The 26,197-nt window shown below is 45.7% G+C and overlaps 1 protein-coding gene across 1 annotated transcript in view; it reads right to left on the reverse strand.

Moving 5' to 3' along the window:
- The window catches only part of EPHA10 (EPH receptor A10), a 1,402,205-nt gene that overhangs the window by 294,790 nt on the left and 1,081,218 nt on the right, over nucleotides 1–26,197 (reverse strand). The window contains exon 11 of the mRNA XM_069223890.1: nucleotides 20,255–20,440. Coding sequence (XP_069079991.1) covers nucleotides 20,255–20,440 — 186 coding nt within the window. The remainder of the gene's footprint in view (nucleotides 1–20,254; nucleotides 20,441–26,197) is intronic.

The raw sequence follows: 26,197 nt of genomic DNA on the forward strand, positions 1-26,197 counted from the left end.
GCTCACCCCAAGGGTCCAGAAGTTCTGTGATGGTCCTTGGGGGGTGCGGACTTCAACTCCCAGAATGCACCTGGCGCAAACTCCTTTTTGGCCACTGGACAGTGGTCAGCTGGTCGCTTTCTTCAGGAGTTGGTGCAGGGGACTCTGGTTTAGCAATTTTTCACCTGTAGCAAACAGGGAGTCCCTCCTTGAACCAGTTGAAGCCAGGCAAAGTCCTTCTTGTGGTGAAGCCCAAGTGTGCAGCTGGTGCAGTCCTTCTGAGTGCAGGGTCCAGGTGCAGGCCAGGGGTCCAGCAGGGCAGTCCTTCTTCTTCTTTAGTTCCTTTCTTGTTGAATTCTGGAGGGGATCTGAGGTGTGGGTGCAGGTCTGCCAGTTTTATCCTTGCTCCTGGGTGAAAAGCAGGGGGGCCCTGGTTCTCCAATCAGGGACAGGGTCGTCCCCCTGTGATGACCACTTCCTGGGAAGTGTGGCAAAAATCCATCCCAGAAGGCAACAGTCTCCAAAAATCCAAAATGGATGAATCTGATTTTTGGAGGAGAGATCTGGCTGAGCCCACCCACTGGTGTGGCTAAAAATCATAAACACACCCCTCTCCTGCCCTCTCCTAATCTAATCAAGGGGGCACCTAGCTGTCTGGGGTTGCAGGATGTGGGGGTGTTGCTGGGTGCTCCAGATGTCCTTCTCTGCCTTTGAAGACCAGTTTGGCAGCCCTCCCCCTTCCTGCCTCACCATCTGCTGAGGGGAGATTCTCTCCCCAAGCACATTCCTTTGTGTGAAGTCAGGCCACTTCACACCTCATCAAGGTAGCCTGGCAGAAGCTGCTGCAGGCTGGCCAATCAGAGCACAGCAGCAAAAACAATGCAGAGCTGAAATTGGCAACTTTTTAGGTAAAGTCTAAACTTTTTACCTGCACTTGTTATATTAAATCCAACAACTGGAAGTTGTGGGATTTATTACAACAATCAATTTGATACCAAATTCTTGGTATGTAACATTTAAGGAGACTTTAACATTTAAAATAAAGTCTGCCCATTCTAGCCTATGAAGGCCATTTACTTCAATGAGGGAAAAACGAATTTGGCTGTTTTTACCTCACCAGGGCTTATAAATCTATTTTTATAAAATCCCTGCTTATAGTTACATGGCACCCAGCCCTAGGGGCACATAGGGCACACCTTAGGGGTGACTTATATTTAAAAATAAGGTAGTTTAAGACTTTGGAAGTACCTTTAATTCCAAAGTCGAATTTGCATATAACTTTAATTTAAAAGCAGCCAGCAAGGCAGGCTTGCTTTTAAAATGACACTGGGCACCTCAGCAATGCACCTAGGTGTGCACCACCTATGCTGTGCTCCCTAAACCTACATGCCCTACCATATACTATGGACTTATAGGTAGGTTAACTTAGCCAATTATAATTAGCCTAATTTGCATATCCATTTTACACAGAGCACAGGCCCTGGGACTGGTTAGCAGTACCCAGGGCACCATCAGAGTCAGGAAAACACCAGCATAAAGTGGAAAATGGGGGCAAAAAGTTATGGGGCCACTGCAATCAGCCCTAGTTTCTCACAGTAGGTTATTACCATTACCAGTGTTTTCGAGTGCAGAGTTTGTATCCCACCACTACTGTGCATCTCGTAATGAAGCCCATGTTAGGATGTATGTTGCTGGTAGAGGAGAAAGAAACCTTGTTATGTGAGGTAGAAACCCAGGTGCGGAGTGTTGTTAAAATTTCTCAAGGCAGGAAACCAGGAATAAGTATGTTTTGGATGGTGAGTGTGTATTTAGGAGAGTGTGTAGGAAACAGCTCTCCAGATACATGATTATATTGGGGGTGGGTGGCAGAACAATAGGTGTGGAAGCGACAATAGATATTCGTGCATTTATGATAGGCTGGGAGCACTGCCAATAATGGAATAGGAGGGCTCAGTCATTACCCAGGTGATACAGATAGCTATAGACCCGAGCAAAGTCAAATAGTAGCTGGGGGCACCACCTCATATCCTTAGCGCCACCATTTGTCGAGACCCAGGTCCATTATTTAAATTGTACATCGTAATGTTGAAGAAAAGCCACATAAAAGGCAGAAGTGCTTAAACGTTAGATTTTTGATGTTGCAAAATTTTGTAACCCTGTGGTCTTTAGGTTTTGAATGAAGATCATATTACTACCAAAACACCAAGATAACACTGTGCAAGGAACCTGTGAAGAGCTGTAGGCGGTCGACTAGTGCAGTGGTTCCCAACCTTTTGACTTCTTTTATGGATCCCCACTTTATCAATACTGGAACCTAGGGAACCCCACTGAATCATTATTGGAATCCGTGGCCCCCCACTGAGGCATTTCTGAAAGCTGGGAACCCAATCTGTTAATATTATTTAATTTTCTTAGCAGTCACGGACCCCCTGAGGAGGCTTCACAGCCTCACTGGGGTCCCTGGACCATAGGTTGGAACCACTGGACTAGTGTGTTATCAACACCACTGCACATGGAAGGTGAGGGTGTGCGAGAAGAGGACAACGAAATAGCCTAGTTTATGCCTTGGAAATAAAGTATTACTAGAAATGAAAAAATAAATGAATGCTATATTTCTGCGTGTTGTAGAACGATATACGTCTCAGGGGAGACTTTGTAAGTATCCCGTTTTGCAAGATTAGTGGGAGGCGATGTTTTCCTTACTGATGTGAGGCACTTCTCCCTGATAGTTAAAACCCTAATACAGCACTGAAAATGACATTAAAATGAAATAAGTTACTGTTTTATGCATATCATTCATTTATATTCGTTTCATTTACATGATGATTCTTAAGTAGGTTGAGCTGAGCAGCAAAGTTATATTGTTCAATGTAAACTAAAAATCTCATTATTTCCACAAATCGAATATTATTTTTGGCAAGCCTTTGTATATTGTATTGTTGTTTTTTTGTTTCAATTGCTCATTTTAGAAACACTGCATTTCAAATAAGTGTTAATTTCCTAATGAGGGAAAAAAGTAACAAGATTTTCAAAGCTCATTCACAGTAATGACGAACTTTTTTTAGGTGATTAAGAAACGTGCTGCTACATTTTAGCTTTCGTCTGATAATTTGTTTCTATCGCTTTTGAACTACTATGTAAATTAGGAGTCGATGCTGGTGTTGAAATGCGATCAATGTTCTTGAAATTTACTGCTGTGATGTTCAAAGACAGAGAAACATTATCATACTTTGGTGGATGGGGAAAGCAATGTATGTAATGCTTCAGGCCTTAAGGCCAGCATTGTTTGAAGATGCAAACATCCACAACAGGTTGATAAACAGCAACTACGAGGAAACCCAAAGCAAGCCCACCTGGTTCTAGACGTGCAATAGGATCTGTTTGTTGACTACAGAGGTTTTTGGATTGTGATCAAGGGCAACTGCTGTTTGATTTCCAGATGACCACGTGTGTATTGAAGCATAATGTTTCTACTCTTTGGGCTATATTATCAAGGTGCACCTGGAGTGCATTGGGCGTCTGCGCATGATGGCAGTAGAAGGGCATTTTAGTATAACAGAAGGGACTGCAGACCTGTTCTTTACATAATGCATCATTTGCAAGGGTTGTGGCAGAATGCTCATAAAACTTCCCATCAACACTCGCACACCCATCACCCAAGCCTTCATCATCACCAAGCTGGACTATGACAATGCATTTGATGCTCGAATAAACACTCACCTGACCAGAAGACTCCAGCTCATACATAACTCAGCTGCCACCCCACACTCACATCATCCCACAACTCAAAGAGCTCCACTGATTCACAATCTACAATTGATCATCTTCCAAACTCTTTATATACACATAAACAGCCTTACACAACATCTGCCCGAAGTACCTTCACAACAGCAAAAACTTCTACAAACCTACCAGACACCTCTACTCAGCTGGACTCGCACATGCACAGAACCAGATCTGGTGGTCGTACCTTCTCCTGCCTCACTACTAAAGCCTGGAACATCCTACCTCTGTACATAAGTGTCTCATCCTCAGTGCTTGAATTCCATAAGAAACTGAAGACCGTGCTCTTCACCTAGCTACAACCCTGGTTCTCTTCACGCAGCTCCTGTTTGGCACTAGGATACCCCATCTTGTTGGTTGTGCACTATACAAATACACATAACACAACATACTACCATTCCAGTGCCCTGCACAGATACAAGTACAACTCCTTTCAACTGTGTGATATGATACACAGGAGATGTTGCATCCTTAGTGACTTCCCTTGGGATAACTTTTGGTAGGTAGCCTGAAGGGTCATATGGATCGCCTCCAGGACACACTTATCGAGGGTGGGGACAGTCACCAAAAACACAGCCTTGTGGTAGTGTAAGGGCACCTCCAAAGAAAGGCTGAGCATATTCCTACACAGAAAATGTGGCAAAAACTCCCCAATCTATTTTACGGCAGCATTCACCAGCATCCCATTCCCTGTGGAAGGTCCTTGGTGCACAGATGCATCCAGACTCATTTGGCCTCTTTAGACGCCCTCAAGCATTGAATTTAGCAGCTACCCATAACACAAAGCAAAGGAAGAACCATGCTTGTGTGCTTAGTGAGGGAAATAAGAGCTTGTAGAAATAAGACCCCCTGCTCCTGGTCTAATGTGCAACATGTAGGATAATTCACAAGTTTAAGGAACACGGTGGTCGGAAGCATGAGTGGTAGGCAGCACCCTGGCTAAGCTCCTGTAAAGCCCTCTTTGGATTCTCTTGTCCAGCATCTTACTAGAGTTTAGGGTGCTGGAACTACACTCTTTTGTCAAGGGGGTTGAAGAGTGTTCTGACTCTCCTACTTGAATTGACACCACGCATCTGATCTTGCTACTTCCGAGCTTGAAGCAATGACCTGGAGCTACTTCTAGCACCTGGAGGCTGCAGAGGGAAGGAGCACAGTTTTTCTCTCAAACCTCATGGTTATGTCTCATAAAGCTAGATCCTCCTAGCTAGGAGTTAGGGAGGATGGTTCCTTCTCTTCATCCTGGCATTCAACCTGGGAGTCAGGACCTGGGAATCCAGTGTGTTCGTGGTGTCAGTAGTGATGTACATGCATGTTGTCTTCTGTGCTCCTCCTCCCGAGACTGGATTGGTTTGGCTCTTTAAGCTTTGAGGACAGGAACCTGAGCCATAAGAAACATGTAGACAGATCCAAAGTTGCAAATGTTTGTCTTCGAACCAGGTAACGCATGCTGAATCTTGTGACAAAGTTGAACCATGTTCTGAACACCGAACAAAGGATTAAATGCTCAATTGCACACCTAGAAAGAAGACCTGGGAAATGATTGAGGATCTTTCAAACATTTCTCTGCTTTTCTATGCTTTAATTGACAGGTCAGTTTAATGGGCTGAAATCAGAGACCATTAGGCTTTGTGCTCTAAGAAGCCTTAGGTAATGTGATTCTTTATACTATATCAGGAAAAGACCACGTGAAAATACAGTGAAAGTACAGAGAGATTATTGAAAAGCCACGGAGGACCAAGCTGGGACAGGTGCACTCTGGTAGGTGCCACTAGGGCCCAAGAGCAGGGCTCAGGGAGTCATCTAAGATATTTCAGTCATTCAAGTCATTCAGGAGTATGGATTCGAGAAACTAGTGCATCAATTGAGGCAGAATTTAATTTACACCAACTATTGCAGAAGCTATTTTACATATTGTCCCTACAAGGTTTAGGATGGCCACTTGACAATAGCCAAGGAAGAGGCTGTAATGGGAGAGTCTTGGTCCTCCAGGCGGCTGATATAATCCAAAATCAATGCCCACACTACAGATCCTTGCTGTACTGATTCCATAGAAGAACAGTGCCAGGTGTCAACACAGACCAACGCTGTTTTCAGTAGCCCCAGCCTCCATGATAGACAGAAGCTTCCTTCAACAATCTGAGAGGGGGTACACCTACTAGCACTATTAACTCAGTTTCAAAACAATCTGTAGAAGCAGATTCAGGTAAATCACCTATTTGTGCATCTCCACCAACAAGGAATAAATAATCTCCTGTACTTGTAAACTTGCCTATTTTAACTTCAAGCACCAAGGGGCATATTTATACTCTGTTTGCGCCGGATTTGCGTCGTTTTTTTTTACGCCAATCCGACGCAAAACTAACGCCATATTTATACTTTGGCGTTAGACCCGTCTAGCGCCAAAGATCTTGGAGTTTGCGTCATTTTTTAGCGTGGACACCTTCCTTGCGTTAATGATATGCAAGGTAGGCGTTCCCTTCTAAAAAATGACTCAGAGGCATGTGCGCCGTATTTACACTCCCGGGCAAAAATGACGCCCGGGAGTGGGCGGGTAAAAAAAAATGACGTCCAGCCGCTTTAGCATCATTTTTTAACGCCTGGTCAGGGAAGGCGTTAAGGGACCTGTGGGCTCGGAAGGAGCCCACCCCAGGAGGACACCCAAGGAGGGAGGGACCCATCCCAGGGAACTTAAGGTAAGTATTTTTTTTTTTTTTTTTGGGTGGCATAAGGGGGCCTGATTTGTGCCCCCCTACATGCCATTATGCCCAATGACCATGCCCAGGGGACATAAGTCCCCTGGGCATGGCCATTGGGCAAGGGGGCAGGACTCCTGTCTTTGCCAAGACAGGAGTCATTTAAATGGGGGTTGGGAGTAAAAAAAAATGGCGCAAATCGGGTTGAGGCGAACATTTTGCCTCAGCCTGACTTGCCCCATTTTTTGACGCCCAAGCTCCATTTTCCCCTGCGTCGGCGCTGCCTGGTGTAAGTCATTTTTTTTGGCGCACACCAGGCAGCTTCGCCGGCTAACGTCATTCCATAAATAAGGCGCCCGCATGGCGCTTTGGAATGGCGTTAGCCGGCGTTAAAATTTTTGACGCACAACTGCGTTGGCGCAGTTGTGCGTCAAAAAGTATAAAACTATGGCCCCAAGAATCTGTCCGAACACTTGCCTATTTGCTCATTTTTAGCATAGGGGATGAGGTACATGCTAATAAGGTGAGTCAACTGGGGACTTTGACAACACAACACAACACTGAGAGGATAAGTGCAACCTCACTACAGATGCTTGACTTACCTACCCTGCCATTTGGAGCATCTTAAAGTGTACCAGTTAATACAACCAATGCAAAAGTGGTCGGGGTATGCCCAAATGTGGGTCCCATACTCACTGTGCCACTGGATTCAAGCTAGCCTGGCTGATGAGGGGTGATACCCTGAAAACAGTCCCAGGATGCTTGTTTCCAGTCCAGGGAGGACCTGGCTTGGCAGTTCGGGCTGGACTGTTCCTATGGTGAGCAGGGATTTGCATATGGCTGGATCCAAACTGGGGTGTCATGGTGAGCAACAAAAACAACAGATTAAACCCAGATCTGTGACTGGGGTGAATGTTTGATTTATTCTGCATTCCATCCAGCATCTGTTCTTTTTGCAATTAATACAACCAGGTGGGTGGTACCACAGGTGGATGTCACAACACATTAGGGCTGATCGGGGAAATTCTATTATCCTTGCCGAGGCTAGTAAACAGATACCATGCTCTTTGATAACCTTAGCCTCATTCTCAGTTACACCTGGAGACACAGGAGAAATGGCACTAGTACAAGGTTCTACACAAGGAGCTAAGATCTGGTTCTCTAAAAGGGATATGACAAGCCAACTCGTCTCTTTCTCTACAGTGCCTGCAGACAGACTTCATGAACGAAGGACACAGGAAAGGAAAATAGCAGTGCAGCCGTTCTTAAACCCCAGCTATATTGTTGAAGGGCCACCAGCAGGAACGTACATTAGCATCAAAGGAAACCAGATGAAGTATGTCTAAATGTAACAGGGGGTGAAGGTAGTTCCCTCCCCTCCTCTTGACCGTGTTTGAGAGAGTGAATGAGCATTATCTCGGGGGAGGAGCCAAGATGGCGGCCGGGACGGTCGCTTGATCCGAGCGCTCCGTTCCCGGCCACTTCGGGATATCCTCGCAGGCGCCCCCCCAGCGGCCTGACAGGGACGGCCGGGACGGCGGCGCGGCTGGGGGAGACCGGGGCATTCAGCTCGCGCTGCGAGCGCGCTCCGGACCCCGCGGGGCGAGTCTGGGACTCGTCGGCCCGCGCCGAGAGAGGTGAGAGGCGGGGGGAGCTGCGGCTGCGGCCCCGGTCGCGATTTCACCGGGCGCGGCCGCTGCCTGCCTCCCCGCCTGCTTGAGACTGGGAGAGCAGGGGAGGCGCGTCCGGCGGAGGATTGTGCAGTCTTGCACTGCCGGGCGCCCTGGGACTCCGTCTTAAGGAGCTTGGGCGCCATCTTTGATCTCGGCGTCCGGCGCGGAGAAGGGCGGCAGAGGAGCAGTGAGGAGGCCCGGCGGGGCAGACGCGGAGCGGCGGCGGCTCAGCAGGCAGCGGGGAGTCCAGGACCAGAAACTTGGTGCATCTGAATAAAAAAAAAAAAAAGAATTAAAATATTAATAAGGCGAGGAGGGCGCCCACGAGTAGGGGAACACCAAACTTCGCGGAGGGGGTAAACCTAGGGGGCGGCAAGCGCCCCCCCCCCCTCACTCCACCGCTCCACCCACGCAACTGGGCAAGACAGAAGCGCACTGCGTGCTCCTGGGAGCACAGCTTATCCACCACAGGCAGAATGGACGGCTGGGCTGGACTGTAGATGCGTGGACTGTTCTGGACTTTCTAGCAGTGGGTCCCTGCCACAAGGGTTCCTAGCTGCACAAGGCATATTCGCAGCACCCCGCGAGCGCCCCAACCCGGGACCTTTCCCGTGCCTCGGCACCTCACCCAGCCGTCCAGCAATTCTCCCCTCTATCTGAGGGAAACCTCTGACACCAAGCCCCGCCGCCACACAAGAAGAAACAAGCGCTCTTCCCCAAGGACAGTATCCCCTACACATTTCGACACGCCTGGCGGACAGCCCCATGGGAACGCTGAGTTAGACCTTTGAACTTATCAATGACTGCAGTATTTGTCACTGAACACACAGGCCAAAATTAGCCGAATCAGGACTGGATGCTCCTTTGCTCTACTGTCTAATCGCAAGCCCATCAGTGCGAAATCCCTGCGGATTGGGAGGCACCCCCCTGACAGCCAAAATGGCCGGGAGAGCCAAGTCAATCAAGAACCCAGATCGAACAACCCAAGCGATAACGCCAACAGATCAACAACTTGGCCCATCCTTACAATCTCTGGAAAACACACTTCTAGCGCATTCAGCCCAGTTCGAGAAAGTATTGCAGGCAATACTGGACACTAAGTCATCACTGGAGGGCAGAATTGATGCAGTCGTGCAAGACCTGAACCTCCTGCGAGTGGATCATCGCAGCCTAGCCGAAAAAGCAAAAACAACTGAAGCTGAGATAGCGGAACTAACCCCAATAGTGCAAGGGAATCAAAAACAAAGTCAGCGCATGGATGAAGAGCTGAAGATACTCTGGAGAAGATCCGAGGAAATGGAGAGCAGGGCGCGCCGAAATAACGTGAGATTTCTGGGATTCCCGGAAAGTATGCGTCAACCGGAATCAGAAATTTCCCTAGAGCAGTGGCTAATTAAAGAGGTGTTAAGTGGGGCTCCATCCAAGTTTTTCTCAGTTGAAAGGGCTTACAGAGTTCCGGGCAGGTCTCCGGCCCCTGGCCAGCCCCCCAGACCATTGATTGCCAGGTTCTTAAACTACAGAGATCGAGATGCAATATTGCAACAATTCCGCAATAAGGGCCCGTTCAAGTATGAAGACTCGAACATCAATGCTTACCCTGACTTCACGCAAGAGGTGCAGAATCGGCGTAATTCTTTTGTTAAAATCAAGCAACGCTTACGAGAACAGAACATAAAATATGCCCTGCTCTTCCCAGCCAAGTTGAGAGTAGTGATGGAGGACCGTACCCATATATTCACCAGTACCGAGGACGCCTGGACATGGCTCCATGCCAAGGGCCTTGCACACCCCCGAGAAGACGCAGATGAGGACGAGAAATGGGGGAGATCCACTGCAGGGACGAGATCCAAACGGCGTACCAGAGGCCAGCCCAATGTCCGGCAAGCAGCAGAGGAAAGAGCAAAAGTGCTTAAAGAGACGCCATTACACATGCAAAGCAGCAATATAACTCCCGGTGGGCTTGTGGAGCTGGAACTGGATTCAGACACAGCCAGCTCCGTATCCACGGTAACTGGAGAACTAGGTGGGCCGAAGGTCACTCCGAGATCTGCGGATGATCTATAAACTAGTCGCTCAGATCCAGAGTGAACACTAGGGATGGCGCTCGTACCAGGAAAACCTGCAGAGACTCCACGACACTGCCGAGTTGCGGGGACAGAACGCTTCCAACAATATACATCTTTGATATAAACACTAAGCTAAGTGACTTGGGGCACTAACAGGTGGCAAGAGGCGGGCGGGTGGGGCCAGAAGGAACGGAAACATGCCAAGGGGGGGCGCCTGAGTATATTGGCAGACTTGGGGCCTGGTTGCGGCTTTGGGGGGCGGTGTTGAGCCGTCCCGGGGGTGGTGGGTGTGCCGCCTACCGTGTTGCGGGTCCATTATATCCTATGGAGCTCGTGGTGCGGTGGGTGGTGTGTCCGTCACTTTTGGGGCGGTTTGGCGCCGTCCTCCGGGGTTGTGGCCGGGCCCTTAGTCTGCGGCATGATGTGAGCCCCTTACAAGAGCCACATCTGTAAGATATGAGAATCCCACTAAGTAAATCCAACTGGATAAAAGTTATGTTACGCATTTTTAAGTTTTGTAGTTTCATTGTAGTTGTAAGTAGCATAGGGGGTTTAACCAGGGGGGTGGGGGTTAGTAGTTTAGTAGAAATGCAGCGATCGGAATCACTTAATGCACTAAAGATGGACCTGCACCCGTTATATCTAAATGTTAGCAGCAGAAAGGCAGAGACCAGATGGGCCAACATTAAAACCCAGGCTCATGTCACAGCAACATATCCCCTGCACCCTATAAGATGTCTTCTAGAAGCAACATGGGGAACCAGTATATTATACTAACATGGAATGTCAGGGGCCTAGGGACCCCGAACAAACGGGCTAGAGTGCATGCTCGACTTAAGAGACTAGGAGTGCATATTGCTATTTTGCAAGAGACACATATGCTGGAGGGGGATCTACGAGACATGCGAGTGAAGTGGGGGGGCCAGCTGATTGGCACAACATATTCGACCTTCGCGAGAGGGGTGCTGATCTGGATAGCAGCGGGAGTTCCATTCCTCTTGTCAACACACAAGATAGACCAGGGAGGGAGGTACGTAGTAATGGAGGGCAGATTAGATGGTAGACAAATGGCTGTGGTCGGGGTATACGCCCCAAACAGCGGCACCATAGGCTTTCTCACCACTCTCACCCCAACGTTGCTGACCCACCCCATACCCCTTGCCATCTGGGGTGGGGATTTTAACAGTACCCCAGTGGCAGCATTAGATAGAACTAGCGCCCACCAGAGCGCATCACCTAATAGGAAGCTCGTAAGTCCCCTGCAAGAATGGGCAAATGTTATGGGCCTATATGATGTATGGCGGTTAGGCCATCCAGAGCAAAAAGAATATTCATTTTACTCGGTCCCACACAATACCCACACTAGAATTGACATAATATGGGGCACTCGCGAAATAGGGGCGCTGATAACTGAATCCGAATATTTGGCAAAGACAGTCTCGGACCATGCGCCACTGCGGGTAACCCTGAATTGGGGCAGGGCACGTCAGGTAATACCCACTTGGAGATTCCAGGCGGAAGCTCTACAAGACCAAGCATTCGCTACATCACTGGGGGAAACTATAGGCCAATATTGGGAAATAAACGCTATGTCTGCAACAACCCGGGCGATAGAATGGGATGCCCACAAAGTAGTGGCCCGCGGAGTATGTATGTCCACTACGTGGGGAGTGAGACGCTCCTTACAGGCGGAAATTAGCAAACTTGAGAAGGAGCTGCGGGATGTGGAAAAAGCGGTAGCACGGGGGGAAATTACCAGTATTGCCCTGAAAGAAAAGCGCTTAAAATATAATGAGGCAGATAGCAGGCTCCGCTGCCACGACTATAAATATTACTTAACCAGGTTGCAAACGGAAGGAGATAGATCAAGCAGAATGCTAGCGTGGCTACTACGTGAGGATAGACAGCAGGCCCCGATAGGGGCCATCCGGGCGGGCGCGCAAGAAATGGCTACTACACAAGCAGAAATAAACGAGGTGTTTAGGAATTATTACTCTAACCTATACACTAAACGTACTGCGTGCACGGCTACACAACTAGAGGCCTTTCTGGCGGACTCCTTCCTACCCCAGCTACCACAACCAGATAGAGATGGAATTGAAACCCCTATAACAATAGCAGAAATAGAACTAGCCCTTGCACAGCTACCCAGGAACAAAGCGCCTGGCACTGACGGTCTCCCTTCGGAGTATTATAAAGCCTATTTACCCAGTTTGAAATATCATCTGCTAGGAGTGTTCCAAGAGGCGTGGACTACAGAAAGCTTGCCCACATCTCAAAGGGAGGCTCTGATAGTAGTACTCCCTAAACAGGGTCGAGACCACACAGATGTGAAATCTTATAGACCACTATCGCTGCTGAACACAGACTGCAAAATATTAGGCAAAATATTGGCCAACAGGTTGGCCCCCCTCATGCACTTACTGATACATGCAGATCAGAGTGGCTTCATTCCCAAACGTAACACCTTCCTGAATATTCGAAGATTGCTGGGCATAATAGGAGACACCCCCAAGAATGCACAGGAGGAAATGGTGCTCTCATTAGACATAGAAAAGGCCTTTGATACGCTCGAGTGGGACTTTCTGTTGGCCACGATGGCCCGTATGGGAATAGGCCCTAACTATATCCGCTGGGTTCGGACATTGTACTCTAGCCCGAACGCGAGGGTGAAATCAGGCGGGGTGATTTCTGATAGTTTCCCGATCTCTAGGGGGACACGGCAGGGATGCCCCTTATCCCCGCTACTGTTTGCCATAGCAATGGAACCATTAGCGGCAAAAGTTCGCCTCATGGAGCATGAATGGGGAATTATTAGGAACGGGGTACATCACACGATTTCACTATATGCAGATGATGCGTTGATATATATCAGGAACGGCTGTGCAGTTATCCCATCTGTAATATCTTTACTGGCTGAATTCGGAGGCCTATCTGGCCTTGTGGTAAACTGGGAGAAGTCGTGTGTCTTTCCCCTGGTAAAAAGGGCTCCTAATAATCATGATCCCCCAGAGACAGGACATCTTAAGTGGTGCCCTACAACATTCAAATACTTAGGGATAAACATATATCATGCCACGGAAGACTTAAGAGATGGGAACCTGGGGAAGGCGCTAACATCTATAAAAGGCTCCCTACAATTCTGGAACAAGCTCCCTCTCTCGCCACCCGGCAAGGTGGCGATTGCTAATATGTTGATTCTACCTAGGCTTTTATATTACTTTGCGGCCCTACCGATAATTATTCCCAAAAGATTCTTCAGCAATCTAAACACAGCATTGCTGCAGCTCATTTGGGGAGGTGGCAGAGCGCGAGTGGCGCTACCCACACTACAATGTCCGCTGGACAATGGTGGCCTAGGAACCCCGAATTTTGAAAAATACTATGCAGCCGCACAACTTCAATGGGTCCAATATTGGATCCACAGACCAGAGCAAGCGGAACCTATGAGCCTAGAGCCTCGGCGGAACGGGACCCCCCTTTTAAATTGGCTGTCGACGAAGCCCCCCAAAGTGGCACTGGTCAACCCACTGCTTGCAGCTGCGTACGCGTGCTGGGCCAGATACGTGCAAAAAAGAGCGGATAAGCTCCCATACTCTCCACACGTACCGCTGAATTACCTGTTAGTGTGGAACGCAGCCAGAATGCAAGCTGCAAAGCAGTGGAACGAAGCAGGAATACTGACCGTAGGGGATTGCTACGAAGACGGTAAACTAATGATGTTCGAGGCCCTTCAGGCCCTCACGGAGATAAATCCGGGACAGTTCCTGACATATCATGCCATATGTCACGAAATCAGGAAAATTTGGGGAATGGGCACCTCGGAACCAGAGATCTCCCCTGTGCTTCACCAGCTTCTACAACACAGCGATCAAACTAAAACAATATCCAATCTATATAGAATCCTCAACAAGACCCCTGTTACACAGACAGGGAAAACATGGGATAGATGGAACGCAGTACTCCCCACCCCGATCCCACTGGAAGACTGGCCTAAGGCCCTATCCCACATCAGAGGTGTGTCAAGGAATCCCAGATTTAGATATACCCAATTCAATTACACGCATCAAACATATCTTTCCCCAGCCAGAATAAAGCGCATGTTCCCTGATGCAGCATCAATGTGCCCCAGATGCAGATTGCCGTCAGCATCCTTTTTCCACATGGTATGGGATTGCCCGAATATACAAACGGCCTGGGCGGAGGTGGTAGAGGAGGTATCTGGGCTTACGGGACTGGCACTGGTAGCAGACCCCGGGTCCTGCCTGTTGGGACTTAGGAAGAGACCCAAAAAACAAAGACATTTACATAAATTTATAGACCTGGCCTTTTTAATGTATAAAAGGTTAATAGCAATGCATTGGAAAGCCTCTATGGCTCCCGATCTGAAATCCTGGCACTCTCTAATAACACGCTGGGCGCGTACTGAATATCAGGTACTAAAAAGAATGGTGCGTGAAGGGCGGCAACACACAGGTTGCTCTACATGGGAGGATATGGTAACAAAGCTGGAGGCCAAAAACGATGAAAAGCCTCCTTAAATTGGGGCGCGCGTATTCGCAACAACCACAGCATAAATTCACCTGCACCCCTCATCACGGGAACAGAATTCATAAGACACCCAGACAACACAGTGCACATGCATCACACCCGCCCATCTCTCTAGCAATAAATGCCCACTAAGACTATGTCACCACAGTGGTGGCGCGGCGCGGGGAGCAGAAAACCAGGGGAGCCACTCGCATACACTAACCTAGTTGATGCCCCTTCCCTCAGACACTCAGGGAACCCATGCACGTAAAGCAAGGTCCACACTGGTCTCAAACGAATGCCTATATAAAATAAACAGTGAAGGATAAACCTAGGGAGGGTGCAGCCAGGAATGATATTGCAAGACCAGAAGCGTTCCGTGAAGTGCATAGAGGGGTTGTGTGTATTTGTTTCAAGACTTAGATAATTAATCATCGTTTTGGTTTATCCTGTGGTTGCAAACTGAACAATTTGTATCATATTTCGAAATATAAAACCAATAAATATATTTAAAAAAAAAAAAAGAGCATTATCTCATTTCTCACTCTCCCCTAATTTTTTACTTTGTCCAAGACCCCTCCTTGATCAATAAATAATGGTTTTGAGTTGGGGTTTGAGCCAATTTCACCTTTTTTTTTGCTCTCCTATCTTTCACGTGCCTGTAGGTTGGCACTGTCTCTCAACAAGGCACGGTACTACTGAGAAAAGATCTCTGGCAAAGAGTCCCCTTTATGGAGTGCCCGTCAGACATTGCAGCACCGGTCTGACGAGAAGCAGTCCCAATGATGAAGCATGACATCCAATAGGATGTGTGAGGGCATTTGCATCTAGCAATAGGATTGCCCTGTGGATTCCTATATTTTCAGCTTTCTTTGGAACAGTGTACCCACGTATGTCAGTATCATTAATAGGGAGGCAGTACACTGGACCATTAATCTCCTGGTCCCTTGTTTGTCACATTAATACATTTTACCAGTCCTGGGTCATGTATTTTTCTAATATTTTTGCTGTAGTGGGCAACAATGAAATCAGACAAAGGTTTCTTAAGTCTTCTGGGTCCCCATTTGGTTTAATCTACAGAGGAATGACTACAGCTTCCTTCCAAAGGCAGGGATTCCAATACATGGTTAAAGACTTCTGTGGCAAAAAATTGCTATATGATCAGGAGCACGTTGCAGAATTCTGGGGGGCGGCAATCCAGAGACCCCAATTTGATATTCATAAGATACTTTTTAACTTGCAAAGAAGAGACAGGTAGAAACGCAGACAAGACGTCAGAGCTGTTGGTTTGGAGGGTTGGAGAACTCCTTCAGCACCTTGAAAGGTTTGATTGAGGAATTGCTGGCAGATCTGATTTTATTAACGTAAAAAGAGAATTTTGCTATGCCAATAGCATGCTTTTAAATGAGTAAAAACTCTTTATGCTTTTCTTTATCTGACAGGGCTGAATTTGCCCTCCTTAAGGTGCCTGAAAACAGCACTGCTGTCTGAGGTCTTTAAGTTCCTTTGAAAACTAAGGAGCAGATGCTTAGTTCTAGTGCAAATCTTAACTTTCAGTGAAGCAACCTTATCTACAGCTGACATAACCTATCCTGCAAAATCTTCTGCCATATGATCCTACTGATAGTCATTCCCCATAATGGAGTTTTTGAGGGCGGTATCCATGTCAGCTGATGTAATTCTGCTTCAGTTTTTATGACACAGATTTCCACTTCGCCTTTGCAGCACTCATATGAGAAGAGGGTAATGAAAACCTAAAAGTCTCTGCCCGATGACCAGCCCAACTCAAAGGGAGGATGTCCCCAACAACCAAGCCAGAATAGTTGGTGAAGATGGTGTCCAAAGTGTGACTAGCAATATGAGTGGGAAATATGCCCAAATGAGCGAATCTCAGGTTTACCATAAGTTCAAGAAAGGAGTTTGATTAATCACAGGAATATTCTTTGAAATGAAAATAAAAATTGCTCAGTATTGTAAAATTAGTATTAGCAAGAAAAGGTTCTAAGACTTGACCCCGGGTGTCGGAAAAGTAAGTTCGAGAGCCTGAAGGCCCCCAGCGCCTTGAGACCCTACCGGGTGAGTATTGCGCTTAAGAAATTTATTTGATTGATTGATAGTTCAAAAGCCCAAAGAAAGTTATTTTCCTGCTGATTTTTAATCTGAACCACACCACCTAACAGGCACCTTGTGGGCTAAATCTTACTGGTTCTATAGTACAGTTCACTGGATCAATAGTACAGTTAATCGAGTTCCTTATCGAGATATGTCCTAGATCACATCCAGAGTGCATACAGTAAGCTAAGTAAATATCAGTATTTTGAAAAGCAAGTTCGCAATAATGTGAAAACCCCTCAAATAAAAAAAGAGGCAAAAATCACTCTCTCCAACGCATAACTCTGTCTCACCCTGTACCACTATCAATCTACCCTCTATCTCATTCTTTGCCTCATCCCAAACCTCATTCTATTACTCTGAACTCCCAAATAATCCTTCCAAGACTCTTCTTCCCTCTACCACTCCTGGCTCACCCCAAACCTCAGTTTACTACTTTGATTTCCCAAACAACCCTACTAAATTCCCCCTCATGTATCTTCCCTTTGCCTCATCCAAATCCTCATTTTACAACTAAAATCTCCCTAATCCTTTTCTGCAGACTCTTCCCTCCTCCATCTCTCCTTGAATCACCTGAACCATTATCTTACTACTAGTTAACACTTCTTTCTTCATCCCTCTTCTATCCCTCCATTATTCTATTCAATCCAACTAACAGACCCACATGTCCACTGTTTAAATTAACTCATGTTTCTCTGTACTAATGCACCACTAATCCTTTTTGGTTCCAGAGTAGCGTGCTGCTTGCCGAAAAGCTCCACCCCTTCTATAGCAGTAAAAGCAGGTGGTTCTATGTTATTAGACAAATTCGTTTTGGAAGTACAATTAAAGTACTGACTTGCAGTTTTATTCTCTAACTTGAGGGTGATACACCCTTCACTCTTATCTTTAGGGTGCCAACCAAGTAGACCTGACAGAGAGTACAGTGTGCAAGTGCTATCTTTAATGGTAAAATATGAGCCAGAAGCATTCCTGGCCCTTGGTGCTGTCCAGGCATGGACAGGTGCAGACAGGATTGTCAGTGCATCAACCACCTTTTTATGGCCAATTTGGCACATCTCCAGGTATCAGCAACTAGAATGCTGACCCACTCCCTTTACATGGCCAAGGCAAAATGCAGCTGAGGAGAACAGGCTCAAGAAAAGTGCACGTGCAACTCGATCTCAAGTTCACACAGCTTAACCCCCAAAAGTCAGATTCATATACAGCAGGTAAAATTACAAAGTTCAATTTCAATTAACAGCAAAATTGATAGTTTAAAGGAGGGAAAAAAACAGTAATAGTGCAATTAAAAAATTCTATGTAGCCATTAAATAGAAACAATGAGTGTGTTTAACCTAATAGCATCAGAGTTCCCTAAAAATGCGTCCGCGCATCAGCCGCCTTTTCATGGCCAAATGGGCACATCACTAGGTATCAGCAAATGGTCGCTCAGAATCAGAATATTGTCTCGCATATATTTTGTGTCTTAAACATTTTTAACATCTTGAGGTAATAATAGATCATCTACAACAAATGGGATAATATTTTTCTAAACAATACTTAGTACACAATATTTATGTCAGACAATATCTTTGTTGGATGTTCTGCTATATAACTCTAACAGCACCCGGAAATTAATGATCAAGTGAGTTCTCTTTGATATTGGCCTTTTATTTGTCCCCAAGTCAACATAGTGCTTAAGGAAATTATCGTACAGCATTCCGTATTCAAGGAAATCCACCCAGTGGTATAAATTGACAATTAGGTGGAGCTGATAAAAGCGCTGTGAGGGACTGTCAAGAATACAAAAGAATCATCTACAGTAGACTACCAAGTAATCAGTGGTGTGTTGCAGACGTTATGAAATAAGGCAACCACACTGCACTTAAACCTACATTTTCCTGAACCCAAACACGTTGTAGTACAGCAGATTTACTTTTAACACCTCTTCTCTCTTCACATTAAATAAGACTATTTAACCACTTTTACCATGGTTGGCAATACTTTCCACCACCAACACCATTATGCAGATGAGTCTATGAGACTAGCTATTGCATTGATTGAAAGCTTAATTCGGAATTAACTGTCAACCTTCCTGTGGATCTGAAAGCTGATCTACAGTATAATGATAATAGATCTCGCATTGTGCTCCTGGGAAATAACTGGATATTCTGCATGGATATTTGGAAATTAAGAGTTACATTTAACATTTTCACTTTGAACAGTAGAAGCAGCGTGACCCATAATGTTCTACCTGCCCTTTAATGGAATGGGGGTCCTTGCAGAAAACATCATTTGTTACGTCTACATATTAACATCTCCCTTTGTATCAACCACCAAACATATGTATAGATTTCTCCACTCTCACAAATCACTAAACGCTATTGTTGTCTTCACGTGTAGTATAAAACAATTTTATGTTATTTCCTAGAATTCGTCTGGTGTTTTATTCATTATGTATCTAACATGTCATAAACTCCTTAAATGCAAAATTGTTTGGAAACCTCTGACTTAACTGCATGGCAGGTTCATATTTCCTTTTTCTCATGTTGAGGAATCCATGCACCGACAGCAAAATTGATACATAGTGGCATTCTATTTGTCTCTCAAGGACTGTACACAACTAAATATGACATCCCATCAGAAAGCTATAATCCTTGTGGGTTTCTTGTCCTCATCTTTGATGGTGACCTGGACGCATGTGTGCAGGAAACTCTGCTAGTCCCTTGCTACTTTGGTTTAGAAGGATTCAGGAAATGTGCTTGCTCAGGAATGCAGTTAAATGAAGGCTGTTCTTCCACGCATTACAAACATGTGTTCAGCAACACAACACTTAGATCAGGTTGTGTTGCTGAAGTGCAAGCTGATATAGCAGAAGCAGTGGTACAGTCAGGGTGAGGGAAAGCCTGGAAAGAGATATGGGGGAATAACCTAGGGGCTTGCCCCAAACAAAGAGAGCATCTTCAAGGGCTAATTATAAAGCATGCAGTGGTTCAAGACACCACAGGAAGGTGCAATATCTCGACATCCAGGAGGTGGTCTATACTGTATATCCACTCATAGCCTGAGGAGAACTTTGGCAGGCGGCTTGGAGGGTTTCCAAAGATCCTCTTGGGCCACTGTAGTGGTTGCAGATAAGCACAACACCATCTAGTGCATGAAGGTGCTGTAGTCCCCTTTCAGCTCTAGAATCAGGCCATAGGTACAGGGGCATACAGCTGCGTCCCTACAAGAAATGTATCTTAATGGTGAAAATTTGAGATTGGTAAACCAGCAACACTGATTCAATTGTGTCAAATAGGCAATTGTGATTTTGACAGAAGGAAACGTTTTGGGACGAAGAGCTAAGTATCTTTTGATTACAAAAGGTTATAATCAAAAGCACAGCTCTACCTAAAATCAGAAAAATTGTGATAAGGCATCGTAGAATACTTACCCCTTGTTATAACTCCTTCCAGGCGAATGATGTTGGGGTGATCAAACTGTCCAATGATGCTAGCTTCTGCCAGGAAGGTGCGCTTCTGCTTCTCCGAACAGCCAGCCCGAAGTGTTTGGATGGCAACTGGGAGCTCCCGCTTGCTGGGTAGCTTTAAGCAGCCTCGACAAATTTCACCAAATTCCCCTGAAAAACACATGGATGGTCATTAAATATAACATTTTGGATCTCTGAGAAATTCTGCAATAGAAAACAAATCACTTGCTTGCGAGGAGTTTCCCCTGTTGAACTGTGCTCACAGGTGGGACTCACTAAAGAGCATGAGTGAAGACAATGCACATTAAAAGAACAACAGTGAACCTTAGAGTATTGTTAAATCAGCAGCTTCCTCTTTGAAGTCAACTCAAGCCAGCACTCAATTTTTTTCCTCAAAGTTCACATGCTCCTTTCTGGTATTAATTCTGAAAATATGTGCACCATTCTTCACACAGCTTCAGTGTTTGCAATTAACCCTGAACTCATTCTTCTTAGCTTTAGGTATGTGCAAGCACTCATTCCTGTGAGGCAATGGTCAACGATGGCTTTTAAGTAGGGGAATGCAAATTCAAACGTTTTAATTTTTTTGCAGCGATCGCAAACGTCCATGGAAAAAAGTGCAACTTCGCTGTGGCTGCAAAGTGTTTTGTTTCGCTTCATTTGTGAGACAATTTAAGTTGTACATATCCCCGAGTATCCCTTACAAAATTCACCTAGAGAAGACAGACTTTGCAGAAAACAATTAGGAGTCCATTATGTTTTCTTGGAGTTATAATTCCACAGGCTTTCTTTAGAACTTCGCCGGTAAAAACCCAGTAATTCCAGAACTCATCTGTTAGTCTCAATTCAGAGCCCCAATTTTCCACTGGCTGATTACTGGAGTGGTAATGCCACCTACCAAAATTAATACCAGGCTGGCATTACCACTCCATTTTGCAAGGCAACTTGTAATAAGGTCTTTAGTGCTGTTTTACCAGTCAATGCCAATAGGCATAGAAATGCTCCACACAAGGGAATCTTGCAATGTAAAGCTTTGCAATGTTTTTCATTATACTTGGTTCGATGAGAGAATAACATTTCTCGAAATGCAGTGAAAATGGTCTAACTATGCATAGAAAACGGAGCATGGGCGAGGGCTATGGTAACTAGATAAGGTTTAGAATTTTCAGAAACACCAAATAACCAGGAAATTCGACAAAGTGTCCGCCTGAAATGTTTGCCCAGTTGACAGGTTATGCTCTCTGTATTATGGATAGTTCAGACAAAGATAGTAGCAGGTTTCACAGTGGCAATAACATCAAGTTGTAAGCAGATATTTAGGACTGGGTGGTCTAAAGCAAAAACGTGTAAAGTGACTAAAAGGCTTCTGTTCCATCACGTACACGAAATTTAGTAAATAAGGGGTAAAGAGTTTACTTTTGTTAAATTCTCCCCAGTATGCAGTTGTTTTAAAACACATCTTGCAAGTACAGCTGACCGAATCAACAACCACGCTATGCAAACACCACCTGGAGGAACGTTAGAACCTTTAGGGCTCTCATCGTCATCAGTGCAATCATTAATTATGCAGAGAGCAAGAAAAGTACATTTTGCACCTGCCCTCTTTCATCAAACAAATGAGGCTACATGCTCAAAATGGCTTTCCACAAGCTGAGGCTAATTTTGCATTCATAGCCGGGACCTTGGAGGTATCGATACGGAGCCTAGAGCACTCCTCAATCGAAGAACTATGCACCAGGTTCAGGACAGTGCCCCATACCCACGTCCTATTGGTGAGCCCCCCACTCCCTTCGCCCTCAAGATTCCTGGGAGTCAATGAAGACAAAAGTAGAGGGTGTGAACCCCTGCTTTAGCGTTCAGGGAGGGTTGTTTCATCTGCCTCTAGGGACAGTCCTCCAGGTATTTGTTTATTTATTTAATGAGAGTCTTATTAAGTATGTGCACGAACCAGGGATATCAGAGCACTGTACATTGTAAAGAAAGCAAAAACGAGTTACAAGAAATGAGAGTATAGGAGAGCATGTGCGATGAAGGCAACATTCAATCTCTGAAAAAAATAATTTGTCGAGAAATACAGTCATAAATTACATAAGGTCATATGTATAAGAAAGAAAGAAAGAAAGAAAAGGGAGCAAACAAATTCACCACTATGCAGTGCTTAATTTGTAAATAAAAACGTGCCGGTGCCCAAAGCTCTCCTTTGAAACACGCAGCTGCTGCAATTAAACGTGGGCGCACAGAGTAGAGAGGCAGCCTAATCTTAAAGGCATAAAGGGCATCTTTAATCCATTTACAGCCATTCCCTGCCCCTTCAGCTCACTCTTGCAACTTTCTGTTTTCACCCTTTGTGACACTTTTTCATTTTTCTCCTCACTTTTTCGTTTTTTTCTTCCTCTGCCTTTCCCATATGTGTCTTTTGCACACAGTTAATGACTGATCCAGAAAAATAAGTGCTGGTGCCCCCCACTGGAAACCACCGGATCAAAGTAAGCACTGTCACCATGGGAGAGACTTCAGAATTGCCCTCAGTACATAAACATAACTAGTCAGTAAATTAGATATCGTTCATTGAAGAGATTTAGGCCCAGATTTAAGAGGGCCTACCGCCATCTAACGAGACATTAACGTCATTCTTTTATGCTAATGTGGTGTTAGATGTCCAAAACCTCACTGTGCCATATTTAAAAAGTGGAACAATGCATGCATTTGTAATCCCTTGCGCAACATTATTCCTTTACTCCATAAAGGGGGGGGGGAGGGTGCTGAAAAAAATGTCACAAAGAAATCTAATAGATTTCTTTGCATTATTTTGTCCGACATTTTTAACGCCTGCTCAGAGCAGGTATCAAAAGGGGCCACTACAAATCAAAAAGTACACTGTTCCTAAAGAAAAGGCAGGAATTAAAGAGGCACTTCTGTGTTTAAAAGCTAGAACCCTCACACATCCACTGGATGTCATGCTTCATCATTGGGTCTGCTCTTCTTTCGGACTGTTGCTGCAATGCCCAACGGGCGCCGCAAAGGGGCTGTGTGCCAGAGATCTTTTGGAAATGCGTGCCACAAAAAGGAGTAGGAAAAAGTTCAGACCTACTGTAAAGAACAGAGAGCTGGAAAAAGTAGATTAAAATTGGTTCGAGAGCCATACTGCGACAAATTTATTGTGTGTGATGGTTCTCGGTCAAGGTTAAAAACAAGGGGAGTCTGAGGGAAATAATGTTCCCCTACTCTATCAAAATAAATGTGGGGCAAAAGGACATTGACTTTAGTCCTAACTATAGGTCAACATGTTACACGCCTTGGGTGTCAAAAGGAGGCACACCATTGGTTACAAAGGGCACCTATGTACTGTTCAGGGTTAGCACCAAAAGTTTGGCGCTAACCCTGAATAGTGCATCAATAGGGTCAAAAATAGTGATGCTATTGCCCTGGGCCATGGTGTGCCATATTTTAAATACGGCGTACACATAGTGGTGATAGGGAGGAGCTAAAGGGCACAAGGAATGGGTGCTGCACCACTTTTTTCAAATCTGTCCCTTAATGCTCTTCTTGAATGCCACAGAGGAGGGTTGTGTGCATATCGCTAAAGTTAGTGAGCAGATTTGTAACATTTCCTATCAAGGTGCCCGAGTGGGATCTTTCTTTTTTGAATCTAGGCAGCTATAGAAGTAGCAAGTCTAAGCTGTGCAGGGAGCAGCTACCACCAGATATGATGCTTTACCAGGCTAGGTATTTAGGGGTCCCAAAGTGAAGTGCTATATGAGTAATAAAGACTACCTTGAGGATGCAATATGCTTTGATTTGGAGCCACTTGAGTGTGACCAGAGGAAGAGTAATGTGGTCAAAGCCTCAGGCTCCCAAGACTATCTAGCAACCTCATTGAGTAAATCTTGCATGCGCAACTGCATCACCCCCCCAGTGGTGCTCAAATGGAGTACTGTGTTGCCTTTAGGCCAGATTTTGGCTACTTCCACAAAAAAACAGGAAACGATTGTGAAGGTATAACATTCGTTAGAACCACAACTATTTCAAACATAAAAAAATTACAGGTTACTCAAACTGAATATTCAGTCAGCTCTGCCCCCCCTTGTCACTATCTATCTATCTATCTATCTATCTATCTATCTATCTATCTATCTATCTATCTATCTATCTATTTTTGTTAGAAATGGCAGCTCTAGTTGGCATTGGTTTGCACCCTGTCCAAGTGGGGACGCTCACTCAAGTCAGGGGACGGGAGCCATACAGCTAAGATAACCCCTGATCACCCCGTTGGTAGCTTGGCTGAAAAAGTCAGGCGTAACTCAGAGGCAATGTGTTAAGTATTGTAAACATACAGAGTAACACAGTGAAAACACCACAAAAGTACTCCACACCAGTTTAGAAAAATAGCAAATATTCATCTGAGTAAAACTAGACCAAAACAACAAAAATCCAACATGAACAAGTACTAAATTTAAGTTTAGCACTTAGAAAGACAATAGCTCTAACTGGGGCTATCACAGTTTCTTGACGGAGCTGCTTCCAAAAGTCCGATGCCACTCATGAGGGAATGTGGCCCGGTCACAGAGAAACAAATATTTTGCACAGTCTGAGAGGTGAGGCGTCCCAGGAGCCAGTGTGGCATTGGTTCCTTACTGCTACCAGAGAAGTAACGTGTTGGTTCCATACTGATAGGCAGGGGAGGTGAATCCAGCAGGTCAAGATGCGAAGTGTCGCACTTGTGGTGTTGCGATCGCACCAAGGGGCCACAGGTGCTGCAGCGGAGTTGGAGTCAGGTTTCACGGACATTGGAGACAAAGCACTCAGGACACACACTGTGGTGGGACTTCAGAGGCACTGCAGCAGCATCAGGCCTGAGTTGTAAGTTGCAGTCGTTGCACTCAGCAGGGACCACAGCCCTGGAGTGGAATCAGACAGTGGCACTGGTTCCAAAGTCGCTCTGGAGTCAGTGTGCTTAGTTTCTTCTTGGTTGCACCAGAGCTCACTTCCAAGGGACTGGGAACTGGATTTGACGCTAATTGACAAGTGAGGACTCTCAGCAGGAGAACCGAGGCACTGGCAGGTGAAGTCTTTTTTTTTGTTTTATTATTTTTTTTTGTAATTGATTTTATCATATCAAACATATAAAAATAAAACAACAGTCCCTGCAGAGCAGCATATTCTAAAGAGCAATAGCTCCCCACTGCAGTATTAACATATATTCCGTACAGGAGAAATCAGACAGGTACACATTGATTATTACAGTTCAGTTTGTTCTGCTAAATTTCCCATCTATTAATTGAAGACATGATCTGTACGGAATTACCACGGGGCAGTTTTCCGCCAGAGATGCAGTAGATATAACATGCAGTTGAATAAGGGACATCAACAGATATAAACAAAAAGGAGCAGGTGGGGAACACAACCAGTCCACAACAGCCTTTCACCTTTTCTGACGTAGATGCCAGCGTACAGCGGGGTCAGTGTTTTGTCCGGGCTTCTTTGGGTATATCACTCACTCGACTTGGGCCGCTAAGAAGTTATTCAGCGGGGTCCAAATATCTTTGGGTCTAGTCCCTTCAGGCATCAGGCTCCGGAAGACTATAAGCTGATCATGACAGAAAGCAGCATCTCTTAGCCATTCAGAACGACGCGGCACTCTCATCCCGCCCCAGCACATGGCCACTCTGCGCTTGGCTAACAGCAATAGTATGCCCACTAAACGTCTGTGTGTTGCCCTGATGTCCTCCACACACCCAAGCAGTGCGGTTCTAGGAGTGGCTGGAATTTCTATTTCGACCATTTCAGAGATTGCATTGAAAACTGCCACCCAGAAAGCGTAAACATCTGCACATTCCCACGCCAAGTGTAAAAAACCAGCCTCCGGCGCCCCGCAGCGCGCGCAGCTCGCATCTTCGCGCAGCCCCA

Source organism: Pleurodeles waltl, chromosome 3_1 (genome assembly GCF_031143425.1).
Source record: "Pleurodeles waltl isolate 20211129_DDA chromosome 3_1, aPleWal1.hap1.20221129, whole genome shotgun sequence".
Taxonomy (NCBI): Eukaryota; Metazoa; Chordata; class Amphibia; order Caudata; family Salamandridae; genus Pleurodeles; species Pleurodeles waltl.